The sequence below is a fragment of the Rhinatrema bivittatum genome, chromosome 4, assembly GCF_901001135.1.
Source record: "Rhinatrema bivittatum chromosome 4, aRhiBiv1.1, whole genome shotgun sequence".
Classification (NCBI taxonomy): Eukaryota; Metazoa; Chordata; class Amphibia; order Gymnophiona; family Rhinatrematidae; genus Rhinatrema; species Rhinatrema bivittatum.
This window is the reverse complement of record NC_042618.1, coordinates 109,788,468-109,805,567: the sequence shown is the minus strand read 5'-3', so window position 1 is coordinate 109,805,567 and position 17,100 is coordinate 109,788,468. Positions and strand designations below refer to the sequence as shown.

Sequence of the window (17,100 nt, the reverse complement as noted above, 5' to 3'; positions counted from 1 at the left end):
GGCAAGGGGCGGCCCGCGGGCTGAATCCGGCCCGCCTACGGTCTGAATCCGGCCCGCCCACTGCTGAGAGCAGACGGGGAATGAGGCACGCTGCCTACCCTTGGCCGGCCAATCGGGGAGCGAGGGAGCGGAGAATGAACTGCTGCCGGCCAATCGGGGAGCGAGGGAGCGGAGAATGAACTGGTTTGTTTTTTTTTTTTACAGCGTCCGGTGGGGGGAGGGAGTGACTCGAGCGAAGGCACGCTGCCCGATTGGCCGGTGCTGGGCAAGGCTTGCCCAGCACCGGCCAATCGGGCAGCGTGCCTTCGCTCGAGTTTCTTTCCTACATACCGGTATGTCACAGTTCCGCCTTTCGTGGTCTTTTTTCAGGGGTCCCCAACCACCGGTCCGCGGGAGTTTTTTGCCAGTCCGCGGTCTCCCGGTCTCTTCCGCTGCCGTTGCCGCTGGGCTGTCAGCACGTTCAAGCCCAGTGGTAACGGCAGCGATGTTAGAAGTGTGGCACCCGCGGCTGGCCTTTCTTCTTCCCGCGCCTGCACCCCCCTCCCGTGACCCGGAACAGGAAGTGATACTCGGAGCGGTGCGCGGGAAGGAGAAAGAGCCGTGCCGCGTCGTCTGCAGCATCGGTCCCCGAGAAATTAAAGCAGCCGGTAATCGAGAAAGGAGACAGCAACAGGAGCCTCCCGCGGCCGATGGGATTCTTCTTTCTTGGCCTGCGGGGGCTGCTGCAGCTCCCATTTGTACTCGGGGGGGGGGGGGGGGGGAAGAGGAAGTGAGTAAGAGAGAGTGAGAAGCAGCCAGCCTGCGTGTGATTGAGAGCATGTGTGTGAGTGAGAGAAACTGGTCAGAGAGCTGATGTGTGTGTGTGTGTGTGTGTGTGTGTGTGTGTATGTGAGAGACAATGAAAGTGATTGCTCAGGGAGATGACTGATGTGTATGTGAGAGTGTGAGACATTAGTCAGGGAGGTGACTGATGTGTGTGTGTGTGAGAGAAAAAGCATGGAAGTGAGAAGTCTGGGTATGTGGGAAAGCATGAGCGTAAGAAGCCTGGAGTTGTGGGAGTGAGAAACCTGGATGAGTGTGCATGCATGAGAGAGAGAGACTGCTTGGTAAGGAGACTGTGTGTGTGAGAGAAAAAGACTGGTGTGTGTGAATGTGAGAGAATGTGATTCAGGGAATGAGAAGCCTGTGCACGTGGAGAGTGAGCATGGAAATTAGAGAGACCGGTGTGTGTGTAACAGAGAGAAAGTGATTATGGGAATGAGAAGCCTGTGCATGTGAAGAGAGTGAGAGTGAGAAACCTGGGTGTGTGTGAGACACAGCATGGGAGGGAGAAGCATGTATATCTGAAAGAGAACTTGGGAGTGGGAAGCCTGTGTGTGTGTGTATGCATGAGTGAGATCAGGTGACTGGTGTGTGTGTGAGAGAGAGAGAGAGAGAGAGAAAAAGTGATTATGGGAATGAGAAGCCTGTGCATGTGAAGAGTGAGCATGGGAGTGAGAAACCCGGGTGTGTGAGAGACACATCATGGGAGGGAGAAGCCTGTATATCTGAAAGAGAACATGGGAGTGAGAGACTGGTGAGTGTGTGTGTGAGAGAAAGAAAGTGATTTTGGGAATGAGAAGCCTGTGCATGTGGAGAGAACAAGCATGGGAGTGAGAGACTGGTGAGTGTGTGTGTGAGAGAGACAGAGAAAGTGATTATGAGAGTGAGAAGACCATATATGTAAGTAGAACACGGGAGTGGGAAGCCTGTGTGTGTGTGTGTGTGTGTGTGTGTGTGTGTGTGTGTGTGTGTGTGTGTATGGCATGAGAGAAACTGTTCAGGAAGGTGACTGGTGTGTGTGTGCCAAAGACTGTTTGGGAGATGATTGGTGTGTGAGAGACAGAAACTGGTCATGGGGGCATGACTGGTATGGTGTGTGTGTGTGAGAGACATGGGCACTAAGGAAGAGGACCATAAGTATAGAGCTTAGCTTCTACTGCTGCTTCTGGTGTGTGCCACGGCCTGCAGGGAAGGGGAGTAGGAGAGCTGCTGGAGGGGGTAAGTAAAGGTGCCTTTAAGTTTATTTTTCTTGACTGCCATTTTAATTGTGTGATGTCTGCTTTTTTGAAATATTTTATTGGTGTTTGGAGAATGTTTAATAGTTTTTATGAGTTTTTAATTGTTGGATGTTATTCTGTTCATAGCTGTTTTGAAACATTTATTCTGCTTATTAGTATAGTTTTACAATTATTTCTGTGTGGGGATCTATAGTGCTTGCTAGTTCTGTTTTCCTAATAAGAGGTGTATTGGTTTTTAGGACCTGATTTAATATTTGTAGTGTTGCCTTTTCATAGATAGGGTTGCTCCTGTTTGAGTGTATTCCATAATACAGGTGTAACTGTGTGCGGATTAGTTTATGTGCATTACTACAGATCCTGGGAGTATGTTAGGTCGGTTCTGTGTCTGTTACCGAGATGAGATATTTTGCTAGCATGTAAGCGTTTGTATCGGTCTTATTTGTTGTGTTTTCTCAGAGGACATGCATTGGTGGTAAACTGCTGTCTTTTCATAAGTAGGGCTATTGAGAACTGAGTTAATTATATTAGTCCGGCCCTCTAAAACCATCCCAATTTCTCATGCGGCCCCATGGGAAAATTAATTGCCCACCCCTGCTCTTGAGGAAGGTTTCTAGTTTACGGTCCTGCATATCCCGCAGGGCTGTTCCACCCGTGACCGGGATGGTCGTCCTCTTGGTCACTGCAGACACCGCTGAATCCACCTTGGGCACCTTGATAAGATCCAAAAAATCCTCAGGGAGCGGGTATAGCTTTTCCATGGCGCGTGTGACTTTCAAGGACGCCTCGGGAGTGTCCACTCCCTGGTGAGAAGCTGTAGGAAGGACTCATGGATAGGGAAAGCCCTTGCCCTAGGACGGAGGGCGGCAAGAACTGAATCCCCTTTGCGAGAAGAGGTGGCGACGGAAGGAGCCACAGGGATCGGCGGATCTGGAGGTGGATCGAGGTCCAGCTCCTGAATAATATGGTGGATGAGTTCATCCAGCTCTTCTTTTTGAAAAATCCGTAGGGCTCGAGGGTCGTCCCCCTCCGTATGTCCATCCGGATGCGCCTCCGGGGGTTCCGGGGAGTCGTCTCTCACCGGCGAAGCCGCCCCCGTGGTACGCCGGGGTGGCACGGGAGAGGGACCCAGCAGGGATCCAGGCGTAACGGGCGAAGCGGTGAGACCAACAGCAAGTTTAGGAACCTTGGGGGGAGGGGCCCCCAGGGGATTCGGCGCCTGCGCTCCCATACCCTGCAAATAAGCCATGTGCACTGCCAGAATAAAATCAGGTGAGAAAAACGGGGAGCTGATTGGAATCCCTGGGGGGGGGGGACAGTCCTGGGAGCCCTGGTCGGGCAAACCCCCCGCTGGGTGCAAAGCCTGTTGAGAGCCAGTGCAACCAATCCTGTCTGCATCTGGGAGCGAGTCCGTCTCACGCTGTCCCCCTAAAATGGCCGCCGTTCCCGCCAAAGGCGGCGTCGTGGCCGGCCCGCGCCGCCCGGGCTGAGGAGGAGGCAGGTCCGAAATCGCACCGGAGGACTGCAGGGTGCCTTCCCCGTCGGGGAAGCACCGCTCACAAAGCCCCTCCCTCAGAAATTGATTCCCCGGTTCGCCGCAGGCCTCACACCTCGAGGACCGCGGCATGTCAGCACCGGGAAAAAAGCCTCGGGGGGGGGGGGGGGGGGGGGGCCAAAAACGAGCTAGTGCCGCGGGGGGGCCTGGAATGGCCCTAACAACACGCCGAAGGGGTCCAGGAACTGCGGGGGGAAACCCCCGTTTCAGTTGAGCACACACCCGCGGGCGGAGCTTGCGAACCGCGGGACCCACAAACGACGCATGGAGCGGCCGGAACCACCGGCATCCACGAGGCACCACCAAAAAGAAGCAAACCTGTGGAGAAAGAAACACAAAAAACTTCCACTTACCCCAACGGAAGAGGAAAGGAGTACAGAATAGAGAAGGCAGAGCCACAGACACACGCCTCCTCAAAAATTGAAAACTTTTTTTTTTTTTTTTTTATTTTAAGGATCCAAAATGAAGAGAAACATAAGACAGGGAAATACTGTGGAGAAAAAGAAAGAAATAACCAAAAATGAAGAAACCCTGTCAATCTGGGGGAGGTAGTGGATCCCCCCACTCACATCTGCTGGAGTCAGAAGAATACTGAGCTCCAGCAGAGGGTGCACTACTCTATATGCCGACGCTCTCAAACTCTGTTCTGACTCCATCTGCTGGTCGGGGGATAAAACCCACTATCTGGACTGATCCAGGTACGTACAGGGAATATGTTATGTATATCAGAGAAACAAAACTCCTGCTTTAATTAATTTTGATTTGTATTTTTTTAGATAGCAGAATGTAAAAAAATGTATAAGGGTTTGAAGAACTTTACACGGTCACTGAACTTTTATATTTTCAAAATGTAAATTTTACGTGTGTATCATTTGTGATGTTTTTCTGTTGGACTTTTCCAAGAGCAATTATTTTTAATGATTTGATTGAAATAAATTAAACAAACAAAATAAATGGATTTTGGACCTCACCTCTTGCTCAACAAACAGCAGACCTCCCTACCCCTGCAAACTTTGACCCTTTCAGTAATATGAAAGGTCCAATGGGGCCCTCATTCCATAAAGTTTGAGGATTCCTGCTCTAAGATATACTGACATGCATAAACTTTTATAGATTAGTTTCTGAATCAGATGCTCATGGGTACTTCATAACATTGTGTATCAGGAAAGGAAAGTCTCTATAATTAACATACATACTCATACAACCTCCATTTGTCCGAGTACTTAAGCACACTAAGAAAATGCATTTATCTTCATATCTGAAGAGAGAAATGTTTTTTCTTTGCTTCAATGGTATGTGCAATACTCATTCTGTTCCATCTCTGAAAAATCAACCTCTACCCAGTTAAAAATATGTACAGGATTCCATAGCACACATCTTTTAGCCAGGTTAAAAAAAAAGGCATTTCTTACGAGTGAGTTTAGGTCAGGGGAACAAATAAATATTTACATTCAATTGTCAAATGTATGTGTGCTATTTTGCCCCAACATGGCCGCTCACACAAACAACAGATGCAAAGTTGCAGGTACTTTTAATGCGGATCTTTTGCAGCTGATCATTTTCAAAGGGAAAAAATGCAGGTGGTTTCTCTTTGAAAACTGGCTGAAATGTACACAGGCTAAAAGTGCCCATGTACATGCCTGTCAAAAGGTTAAAATTAGGAAGAAGTGCAGATCACCAAAGCTTACCTTCCTGCAGAGCAGGATGAATCACCTGCTTGTGCCGAAGACATTTTAAGTCTACTAACAGGTCTTTCTCCAATTGGATTATTCTTCCTAGTTCCTCTACAAAGGAAATTAAGCAAAAAAGAACAAAATTATACAAAGCTATAGAAAAGGGCAGACCACATTAATTACAAATGGCTGTATGTTTCAAAACTGACCATTTAATTTCTGTAAACTATTTTCATTATAAAAAATGTGCTACTGGAAACAAAATGAAGTTCACGTATTCCTGTCATGATAGGATAAAAGTTAGTGTGCTCCACTTTTAAGATAGGCATAACAGAGTTAAGAGATCTGCTCAAGTAGCAATCACAGCATTTTGAAGAAGGCAAGAGTAATCTCCATAGATAAATAGATCAAGAGTCACAATGATTGGACTTGCTAGGTATAGCTGTCTGATTTTTTTTTTAATTTATTTGATTTTATATCACACTTTTTCAGGCAGTTCAAAGTAGATCACATTCATGTACTGTAGGATTTGACAAGCAACTGCATGATGCAACAAAAGTTTTAGTCATTTATATATTTTGAAATTCTTATATTCTGCCTATTCTAAATAGATTAAGTAAAAGTAAACAATGTTTTTGTTTTATATTATGCTTTCTTTACATAAAAAAAACAGACCGGTCCCAATACCATCCCTGTGGCACTCCGTTTAATACAGCTCTCTCTTCAGAATAGATTCTATTTAACATTACACGCTGTCTCCTATCAGTCAACCAGTTTGTAATCCATGCCACCACCTTGGTGCTTACTCCCAAGCTTCTCATTGTATTCACAAGCCTCCTATGCGGGACTGTATCAAAAATTTTGCTGAAATCCAAGTAGATCACATCGAGCGTTCTTCCTCGATCCAATTCTCTAGTCAGCCAATCAAAAAAAAAAATCAGATTTATCTGACAGGACCTTTCCCCTAGAGAATCCATGCTACCTTGGGTCCAGCAACTCACCAGATTGTAGATAGTTCATTATCCTTTCTTTCAGCAGTGTCTCCATTAATTTTCCCACCACCAATGTGAGGCTAACCGGCCACACATTGGTGGTGTAGTTTCCAGCCTCCTCTCTGCTACCAGTCTTGTGAAACGGGACCACTACCGCTCTTCTCCAATCCCTCGGCACCACTCCCGTTTCCCAGGATCTACTGAAAAGGTCCTTCAGCGGACCCACCAGTACATCTCTGAGCTCCCTCAGTATCCTGGGACGTTCCTCATCTGGCCCCATGGCCTTGTCCACTTTCAGTTTGCCTAGCTCTTCCCATACATTCTATTCTGTAAATGGAGTTTCGTCTACCTCATCCCTATCTATGATCTTTTCTACCAGTAACAGTCATTCTTCCAGGGTCTTCTTTAGTGAACACCAAATTGACATTTGTTTAATATTTCTGCCATTTCTTCGTTTATTTCCATACATAGTTTCTTTTCATCTTTCAATTTCATTATGCCACTTCAGACCTTCCTTCTTTCTCTGATACATCTGAAAAATGTTTTGTCATCTCTATTTACCTCTTTGGCAATTCATTCTTCCACTTGACCTTTTGCTTTCCTGATTTCTCTCTTTATCACTCTGTTTCACCATATATTCTTTCCTGTGTTCCTCTTTTTGGGATCCTTTATACTTCTAGAACACTGTTCTTTTTGCCTTTATTTTTTCAGCCACTTGCTTAGAGAACCAAATCGATTTCTTTTTCCTCTTATTTTTGTTTACTTTTCTAACATAGATTTGTTACCTTTGTAATAGCTCCTTTCAATTTGGCCCACTGTTCCACCTCACCCATTTTCTTCCAGTTCTTGCTCTAGGACCATTTCTATTTTGACAAAGTCTGTATTTGTGAAATTCAAAACTTGGGTCTTTGTGTGTCTTCTCTGTATCCTGTCTGCGATATCAAACCATACCGTCTGATGATCACTGGTGCTAAGACATTTGAGACATTATCCCCATTTGTGAGCACCAGGTCAAGTATCATACCATCCCTCATAGGTTCCATTACCATTTGCTTGAACAGAGCCCCTTTAAAAACATTCACTATCTCTACTTCTTGTAGATTCTGCAGAAGGGATACTCCAATCCATATACGGCAGATCAAAATCTCCAACTAGCAATACTTCTCCCTTCTTTCCCACCTTTTGGATGTCTTCAACCAGACCTCTGTCCAGTTTTTCTGTATGAGTTGGAGGCTTGTAGGCCACACCAATGTAAATGGAAGCACCATCTTTTTTTTTTTTTTTTTTTTTTTTTAAAGAATAGCCCATAATGCTTCTTCCCTACCCCATGTCCCTTGCATTTCAGTTGCTTGGATATTGTTTCTGACAAAGAACTACTCCTCCACCTTTTCAGTATTCTCTGTCTTTCCTCAACAAATTAGAGCCAGGGATAGCTGTATCCCAATCATGAAACTCAGTGACCCATGTCTCTGTAACAGTAACAATGTCCCAACCTGCTTCCACCATTAGAGCCTGCACATCTGGGATTTTATTGCCCAGACTACAGGTATTTGTGCTCATAACTTTCCAGCTTATCTCTTGGACATCTTTTCTGACCTAGTTAGCTGATTTTTGTTAATTTCTTCACCCACTTCTTAGAGATGTTAGGGTGACATTTCAATTTCCTTTTGCCACCACTGTCCTCTAGTTTAAATGCTTATGGTATATTGGAGTGGGTAAACTTTTTTTGTGCAGGGGCCAAATTATAAATTATCGAGCGCAACAAGGGCCAGAGGGTGGGATGGAGCAGGTCCTCGACAATGCAATCAAATCTTCACCATTTGTTGCAGGAATTTCAGTATCCAGCAGGCTTAAGTACCATCGCTTTTAGCACCCAAGGAGCCCCTTCAATCATGGATCCCAGCTCTACCAAAATCAGAACAACCTTCAACCCAACAGGTATGAGGTATTTTCCCAGCTAGCAGACTAACAACTCAGTTACATATGCAGACCATAAAGTATAAATAGTAAGATGCAAAACAAAAAAGTTAACAGAAAACCCTAAAAGCTAGACTCATATGCAGTACAAAAATGAAAACACAAAAATATCAACATTCCTCATAAAACAAAATCAAGAAATATAAATCAATCGTAACAGTGAGGAAACCATATTTCAAAATAGAAGACAAACACCTAATTAAGAAGAATAAAGATGACAAAAACCCTTTAAGCATTTCCCCAAAATCAAATATTTCAAAAAGAGCAGACTTGTCAAACACCCAATAATTAAAACTAATAATGATAAAAAATAAATTCCCCTCTTCTCCATACCTGGAAACTTCATTTCCAGTCATCCTGAGATTGTAGATTTGGAATAGTAGAAGGAAGGAGAGGAGGTTACACACAAGCTTCCTCTTTTCTCTCTCATATACACACAAGTTCATTCACACATACACCTTCATGCCCCTTTCTATCCTCTCTTCTTCTCACTCCTCTTCTACTTCTTCCCTCCCTTTTCCCTTCAATCTCACTAGCCTTCAGTCATTCACCCTCCTTCCCTCTCAATCACTCAACCCCCTCATCTTCTTCCCTTCCCTCTGTCACTCGCCATCCCACAATCCCCTTACTTTCCATGAGTTGCCCTTTTCCCTTGCTTCATTAACTTTTCCTGTGTCTCATTCCCTTAATTTCCCCCTCCCATTCCTTCCCTTCCCTCTCAGTAACTCCCTCTTGCTCCCATTCACTATCCTGTCACTCACCCTAACTCAATCCCCTTATGTTCCATCACTCACCCCCTCACTTCCACTCACCCTTTTCCCTTGCTTCAATACCCTTCCCTCTGTCACTCATCTCTCAGTGACTCCCTCCCATTCACTTCCTTCATTTCCTTCTCCCTTCCTAGTCACTCACTCTTACTCCCATTCATTCCTCTCTCGTCACTCACCCTCCTAAATCAATCCCCTTCCTTCTCAGTCAATCACCCCCTCACTCCTACTCACCCTCTTCTGTTTCTCATTCTCACCCCTTTCCCACTCGGTCACTAGCCCCTCCCCCACCCACTCATTCCCTTCCCTGACACTCACCATCTCCCTCTCAGTCACTCTCCCTTTCCTTCCCACTCAATCATGTACCTTCCATTTTACTCACTCACCATCCTCACCGCTTTCTTTTCCTTCCTCTCTGTCCCTTTATTTCCTCCCCTATTACTCACCACTATGGTGATATTGGGGGGGAAGGAATCCCGCCAGCGCACCAACAGGGACTCTCCTCACGGGCAGGGGTGGAAGCCCCGCCAGCACAGATGCATTGGACCTCTCCCTCATTGGCAGCGGTCGGTAACCTGCGTCAGCACCGACGCACCAGGTCTCTCCTTTCCCCCCTAGAAGTGTTGCAATTGGCATTTATAGCAAATGTAAGAGCCAATTAAACACTTACATGGGGAAAGGGCAGGTAGGGGAGCACCTGCACTGCACGGCATCCAAAATAAAGAGGCGATTGCCTTGCTGTAAGACTTACAGCAAGCCAATAGCATCTTTACTCAAGATGCCGCGTAGCGCAGACACTCACCTGCCTGCCTGCCCTTGTGGAGAGAAATGTTTGGCTGCTTGGTTACCTCTTCCTCTCCTTCGGATGCCCAAATCATTAGCAAAGGTCAGGACCTAGCATCATGTGATTCAGACATCATTCAAAGGAGCCTGCATGAGCCTTTGCTGATGATGTTGGGAATTGGCAAACATCGCGGGCTGCAGCTAATAATTTTTAAATGTTTGGCGGGCAGGATTAAATTGAATGATGGACCTGATTTGGCCCACGGGCCAAAGTTTACCCATCTCTGTGGTATATGATTTGAATTTTTCACTTAGGATTCTTTTTCCCACCACAGACAGATGTAAGACATCTGTAGATATAACTTAAGCCTACTGGATGCTGAAATTCCTGCAGCAAGTGGTGGAGATTTGATTGTAGTGTCGAGGACCATCCCCGCCCCATCCCACCCTCATAATCTAGACAATTAGTTTGTCCTTCTCAATGTAAACAGCCATAATAATTTCCTTAATCCAATGAGCCAAGGAGGCTTTGGATACTGCCTCACCCTTAAAACCTCCACATAAAACAAATATTAACAAATTTAAATTAATGACTTTCAAGTATTTAAAAAAAAACAAAAAAAAAACCTTCTCATACTCAAACTATGAAGCTGACTATATTACTTTCTGCTAAATTATTTATGAAAGAGTGCAGACACTTCCTGCTTCAGATGAAAGGGCAAGACCACCTTAGGAAGTAGGGCACCTTATGAATTCTGACCACATCCTGTGAAAACACCAAAAACTGTTCTCTGTAAGAAAGCGCCTTGTAGTGAAACAAATAGCCATCAGGAATATCATCTTCAGAGTAAGAAGCTTTAACAAAATCTTTCTAATTGGCTCAAACTGTGATCCTGCCAAAAACACCACCAAATTTAGATCCCAAGAAGGAATGGGATCCCTTATAGGACGCCTAATGTGCTTGACTCCCTTAAGGAAAAACACAACATCTGGATGAGATGACAAGGATTTCCCAGCTACATGCCCCCTATAACATGCAATCACTGCTTCCTGAACCTCCAAAGACTTTAGTGCCAAACTCTTAACTAGTCCTTCCTGCAAGAAGACTAGAATGCTAGGTACAGAGGCCCCTCTGTGTACTATGTATTTGTTTGAGCACCAGTGCTCAAATACTTTTCAAATCCGCACATACGCAAGGGAACAAGTCTTTCTTGCCTTCAAAAGAGTACCCACTACTTCAAGAGAATAACCATTCCATTCAAGGATCAGACCATAAATCAAAACCAACCAAGATCAACATGAAAAAGGGACCCGGGTGAGATCTTTGCACAGAAGAAGCTGCAGTTTCCCAACTAACAATCTGACGAGATCTGCATACCACAGCCATCTTAACCAGTTCGGGACCACCAGAATCAGCAGACCCAAATGTCTTGAAATTCTTTGAATTACTTTTCCTATTAAGGCCCACAAAAGAAACACAGAGAACTAATTTAGTTGGCCATCCAAGCCAGAAGATCCTCTCTCAGACTAAAAAATTATTGCACTTTTGAATTTCTTCCAGTTGCTATCATATCCATTAGTGGTTCCCTCCACTGTTGTATAATTAAATGAAAGGCTTCTGGGATAGTATCCATTCTCTGGGATCCAAAATACCGTGAATGAGAACGTCCACCTGAACATTTTGCCTTCCGGCAATGTAAGTTGCCGAGATGATCCTTGCATTCTCAGGGCAATAGCCAGTTCAAAGGGTTGGGCCTGAAGTTGGTAGTGTCCTCATAAAACCGCAAAACGAACCAACTTCTGATGACACTCCTTTATGGTAATGTGCAGATATGCTTCTGTGAGATCCATGGAGATTAGAAATTTCCCCATCTCACTATAACCGATTTTGAGGTTTCCATTCAGAAAATGTGATACCTTCAGGAACTTGATGACTTGTTTCAAATCCACAATAGGACAAAAGGAACCTTCCTTCTTGGGCACCACAAAATAAATCAAATAACGGCCCTGAACCCACTGGGATCTTGGAACTGGCTTTACTACCTTTCTAGCATCATTCTTACTATCTCTCTCTTTGTGGCACAGTAACAAGGGAAACCATAAAAAAATCTGAAGTCTGGCAGGAGAATTCCAAGGTGTAATCATCTCGTATGAACTCTTAAGACCTGAAGTAATTTGGGCCCATCTCGGATAGAGCTTTGATAGTCGACCGCTTAAATCCAGAGACTAGGTTAGTCGACCGCTTAAATCCAGAGACTAGGTTCCCAAAATTTCATTGTGAGGTACGAGAGGGCTCCTAACCCCCTCCCCTCCTCAAAGGATCCACCCTCATTTAGAAGATCGAAAGGACTGAAACCTCCCAAAGTTCCAAGATCTCTGGCTGTTAGCAGACCACTTTTGCTTACATCTTCTTGAATCCCAAAACATATTTCAGGACTGTACTATACAGGATAACAACATAAGAACATGCCATACTGGGTCAAGACCAAGGGTCCATCAAGCCCAGCATCCTGTTTCCAACAGTGGCCAATCCAGGCCATAAGAACCTGGCAAGTACCCAAAAACTAAGTCTATTCCATGTTATCCAACCCCCTCGTGGTCCTACAGGTCAGCAACCTGACCCTTATGACACCTGGGGTGATGATACTTCTACAGATACCGATGATTTACCTTCACCACCCTCTCCTGCTGAAAGCAGAAAGCGTTCTCCCCCCGAGGACCTCTCTTTCACTAACTTTGTGAAGGAAATGTCAGAATTAGTCCCTTTTCAGCTTTAATCTGAGCAAGATGACAGACACCAAATGATGGAGTTACTCCAATTTCTGGATGCCCCAAAAGTCAACACTTCCATTCCAATTCATCAGGTTTTTCTGGACCTTCTAAAAAAGAATTGGGAAACTCCTGGATCTGTTGCCCCAGTAAACAAAAAAGCTGACTCTACTTACCTTGTACAGTCAGCACCTGGCTTTCAAAAACCTCAGCTAGATCACCACTCTGTCGTGGTAGAGTCAGCTCAAAAGAAAGCTAAAAGAATAAAGCCATACTCATCCATAAATATTACTTCAAAGAAGTTCAAGAAGAAATTCCTGTCAGGAATGTGGTAAGAGCTCCTTAACCGCATGGCTACTGCTGCGCGGAAAAAAGAAGACTGAAGGGGGAACCCTGCTGGCTGCAGGGTTGGTGCCGTACTGGGCATGCCCAGTAGGGGCCAGTCAAAGTTCCAGAAACTTTGACAGAAGTTTTCCGCGGTTGGGCTCCATCCTTGATGTCACCCATTTGTGAGGACAACCATCCTGCTTGTCCTGTGAGAAATGCATGTATGAACGAGAAAACATGAGAGAGAGAGAGAGAGAGAGGAGTAAGAGTGAGAGCTTTGAAGGATGCCCAAGGAGCTCCAAGAAGACCTCAGCTCCCCATTACAAATAGAAACCAGTAATGTGGCCCAGTTAAAAAAAAAAAAAAAATTTTAATCACACTGGATATGTGACCTATTAAGTAATGCTATTAGCCACCTAGATTTAAGGATAGGGGGTTTACAAAGTATGTAAGAAAATAAATAAATAAATAAATAAATAAATAAATGCATGCTTCTCTTAGCAGAAAGAGACAAAAATATAACACATATAATGAATCTGATGAGTGGATGGAAAAGAATAAGAGAAAAAGTCTTATCTAGCCAAGATGGGAAAAAAACTTAAATTTCAGTAAGGTGGGAATAATGTGTGAAAATGTGAAAGCTAAATTTACTGTTTCATCATGGGTGCACACCATTCAGCAAATTTTGTTTAAGAAAAATCTTCAGTTCTAAAATTAGATAGATTACACGAGCTTCTGCATTCTTTCCTTTCCCATTGTTTATATTTAATGTTGCAAAGATACCTGATTCTTCAGCAGCTACTTGATGAATCTGCAAATTCAGAGGTTCTTCATTTACAATTCTATCAGTTGTGTGAATGTCAAGAGCTTCCTAGAGAAAGAATAAAAGATTTAAATTAAGAGAATCTTAATAGGTAAAAAAATACAAATTTCATCCTAGATCTGTCTGAAATAAAGTTTCTTATCTGATGAAAATTTTTCTCCGTCAAGTTTCATACCAGATTGGACTAGATAGGCATGGTGCCACTTGGTGCAGTAAGACCAGCAACATTTTGAGCTATTTTAGGTACCTGCCATCTCCCTTCCTGAGTGACCTCACTTCCTCCTCTGCGATAGCAGCTCTGATATACAAATATATTTTTACGACAATAAGCCAAACTTAAATTTGTCACCAACCTTACCATTCTGCTATCAAAACCACTCAAGGCAGATTAATCCAGTCTAGTGTGAGACTAATGGAAAGCAATTATTAGGTAAGTAACTATACTGCTGCATCTCACTCCAGACTATACCAGAGAAGAGGGCTGACAGTAGCCTGGAGAACTCAGTACATTCAAAAGCAGCATCTAAGGCTGCTTTATAAATCTGATAAAAGGTTTGTCTGTTTTTTGGTCCAACAATTTCCTCCTCCTCTTTTGGACCATCAGCTCAATTGGAACCAGACTTTACTCAGGCTGTGATGCCATGAGTCTTTATGCATAACTATTACATAGATTTTTGCCTTTTTTTTTTTTATTCAGCCCAATGACAGCAGTGACAATCCTACCGGGAGCCTTAGGATCATGGCTCCTTCCAAGATCCAGTATGTATGCACTGTGAATATGACTATTCAAGGAGCAATAATCAAAAGTTTTTTACATGAGTAAACAGCATGCACATAGTCAGTCATGCCATAGTGGGTAGTGCTGGGGATGGGAACAGGAATATACACATTGGGCTTTCATTCTGCGATCCAGTTATTTGCTTTCTGCAGGTACTTTTCCATCTGCTGCAAAAGTACCAGTACAAAGTACTCCATGAGCAGTTTTCCTTTAACAATGTTTACACAGTCCTGCAGGTACAAGCCCCATGCAAATGAAAATACTGCCCTGTAGGTATACAATGGATGGGCCTCGCTTCCACCCAGGACGATGAATGTTGCCTCTATAGCATCCCCATTAAGTCTGAGAAGCAGAAACTGAGCTTGAAAATCAAAGCCTAATTTTCCATATGATAACTCAGATCTGTCACAATGTCACCAGATCAACGCATTTATGTTGAAATATGTTTTAATGTATCACTCAGTAAAATACATAAACAAAAATGGTTGATCATACTGCGCATTAGTGTACAAACATTTTGAAAAATAACAATGGAATTAGCAATACAAAATTTTGTATGTTTTCGTAAAACCAACTTCTCAACTTTCATCAATAACAATGCCATAACTAAAAGACTAATACCATGAAAACCAACCAGTGGGAGGGTATATCTTGCAGCCCACTGATAATACTAAAAATAGGTAAGGCCTCAAATTTAGCAAGGAAGAAAACAACGCATTTAATTTAATAAATGTTTAGTAGAGGCATACAATCATTTCTAAGTTGTTGTCTTGCTTATATCCACCAGTGACTTTTATCCTTGTGATTTCAGTTAGGTTTACAATGTTGCTGCTTAGTTAAGGCAAATAAGTGTATACTGTCTATGTATTATATTTTGTACATTTATACGGTAATCCATTTTGGAATGTCTATTTAAAGTGGAATATCAGGTTTGACATTAAACTAAACCCTCATCACTTAAGAGGTAGTTATACCTCTAGTAGAACAGGACAATTCTAGTATCTGACAATTTACCCACCTTGTACGTCAAAGATATAATTATTTACCCATCTGATGTTAATCTAGAAGTAGACTGGCCTTCTTCATTTGGCCTATGCAGCACAAACAACTGCTCAGATCTATGAAACAGTGAGGTTACATGTAAGCAAGAATTCAGACATCTCAAAACGCCAAGAGGATATAATATCCTTTCTAATTTCAGCTTAGAAAAATGATTTCCTAACTTAAACGAAAAGCAGAAATGATGTACGAAATAAAGCTTTGTACTGTTCCAACTACCATCTTGTCAGGAAAGTACTGAAACAGAGACTAAGAACAAAGCTGGAGAATGACTGACCTTTCTGGCAACAATGTCCACCAAAAAGACCATAAAGGAAATAAAGGGAGACGTTTCAATATGTTCTTCAGGCAACTAAGAGAAGAACATATAGAAACATCTTCTCCATTGAAAGATAAAAGTGTTATCTCTGCTGAGCCGATTATAACAGTTAAGAGATGCGCTAGGTTTTGAGAACAAAAGAACATGCCATACTGGGTCAGACCAAGGGTCCATCAAGCCCAGCATCCTGTTTCCAACAGTGGCCAATCCAGGCCATAAGAACCTGGCAAGTACCCAAAAACTAAGTCTATTCCATGTTACCGTTGCTAGTAATAGCAGTGGCTATTTTCTAAGTCAACTTAATTAATAGCAGGTAATGGACTTCTCCTCCAAGAACTTATCCAATCCTTTTTTAAACACGACTATACTAACTGCACTAACCACATCCTCTGGCAACAAATTCCAGAGTTTAATTGTGTGTTGAGTGAAAAAGAACTTTCTCCGATTAGTTTTAAATGTGCCACATGCTAACTTCATGGAGTGCCCCCTAGGCTTTCTATTATCCGAAAGAGTAAATAACCGATTCACATCTACCCGTTCTAGACCTCTCATGATTTTAAACACCTCTATCATATCCCCCCTCAGCAGTCTCTTCTCCAAGCTGAAAAGTCCTAACCTCTTTAGTCTTTCCTTATAGGGGAGCTGTTCCATTCCCCAATGATAAGTGAGTTCTGTAAGATTTTTTAATTGCAGATATATATATAAAATAATATAAAAACAAACTATTAAAAATGGTACACATCTGCACAAGCAGTTACAGCCAAAGGAGTGGAGAGTGCAGATATTTGTTACCAGACATCAGAGAGGGCCATATAGCCTTTAACACTCCAGGTGGGTTTATTTTGATATTTTCTAAGAGGTATTAAGAGGCGGCACATCATTCATTGTAGAAAATAAAGGGAAACAAAGTCCAGTGGTTCAAAAGACAGTTGCATAAGCAACTTCAAAATAAAATGTAAGTTCTAGGAGGACAGGAGCTTTACTACCCCTGACCAACCAACTTGACTGACTTAGAAGAAATAAATAAGCTGGTGAGTGGAAAAATAACTGATGTGGCTGGATTGCACAAGATCATCATACAGCCCTTCAAGACTAAACAGGAACTCCAAACTAAAACTGACAGAAGGAGATCACGTGATGTGGTGGGCTTAGTAGCAGCGCGCTAACTGAGCTCCGGCCATCAAACCAGCCAGACAGCCTTTAAATACCACAATACGCTGA

At 43.3% G+C, this 17,100-nt stretch overlaps 1 protein-coding gene across 7 annotated transcripts in view; it reads right to left on the bottom strand.

Moving 5' to 3' along the window:
• The window catches only part of MGA (MAX dimerization protein MGA), a 660,453-nt gene that overhangs the window by 485,922 nt on the left and 157,431 nt on the right, over positions 1–17,100 (bottom strand). For all 7 annotated transcript variants that reach the window (XM_029598656.1, XM_029598662.1, XM_029598663.1 and 4 more), the window contains exons 4-5: positions 13,684–13,771; positions 5,301–5,396 (exon numbers count right to left, since the gene is read on the bottom strand). In XM_029598656.1, the coding sequence (XP_029454516.1) occupies positions 5,301–5,396; positions 13,684–13,771 (184 nt within the window). The remainder of the gene's footprint in view (positions 1–5,300; positions 5,397–13,683; positions 13,772–17,100) is intronic.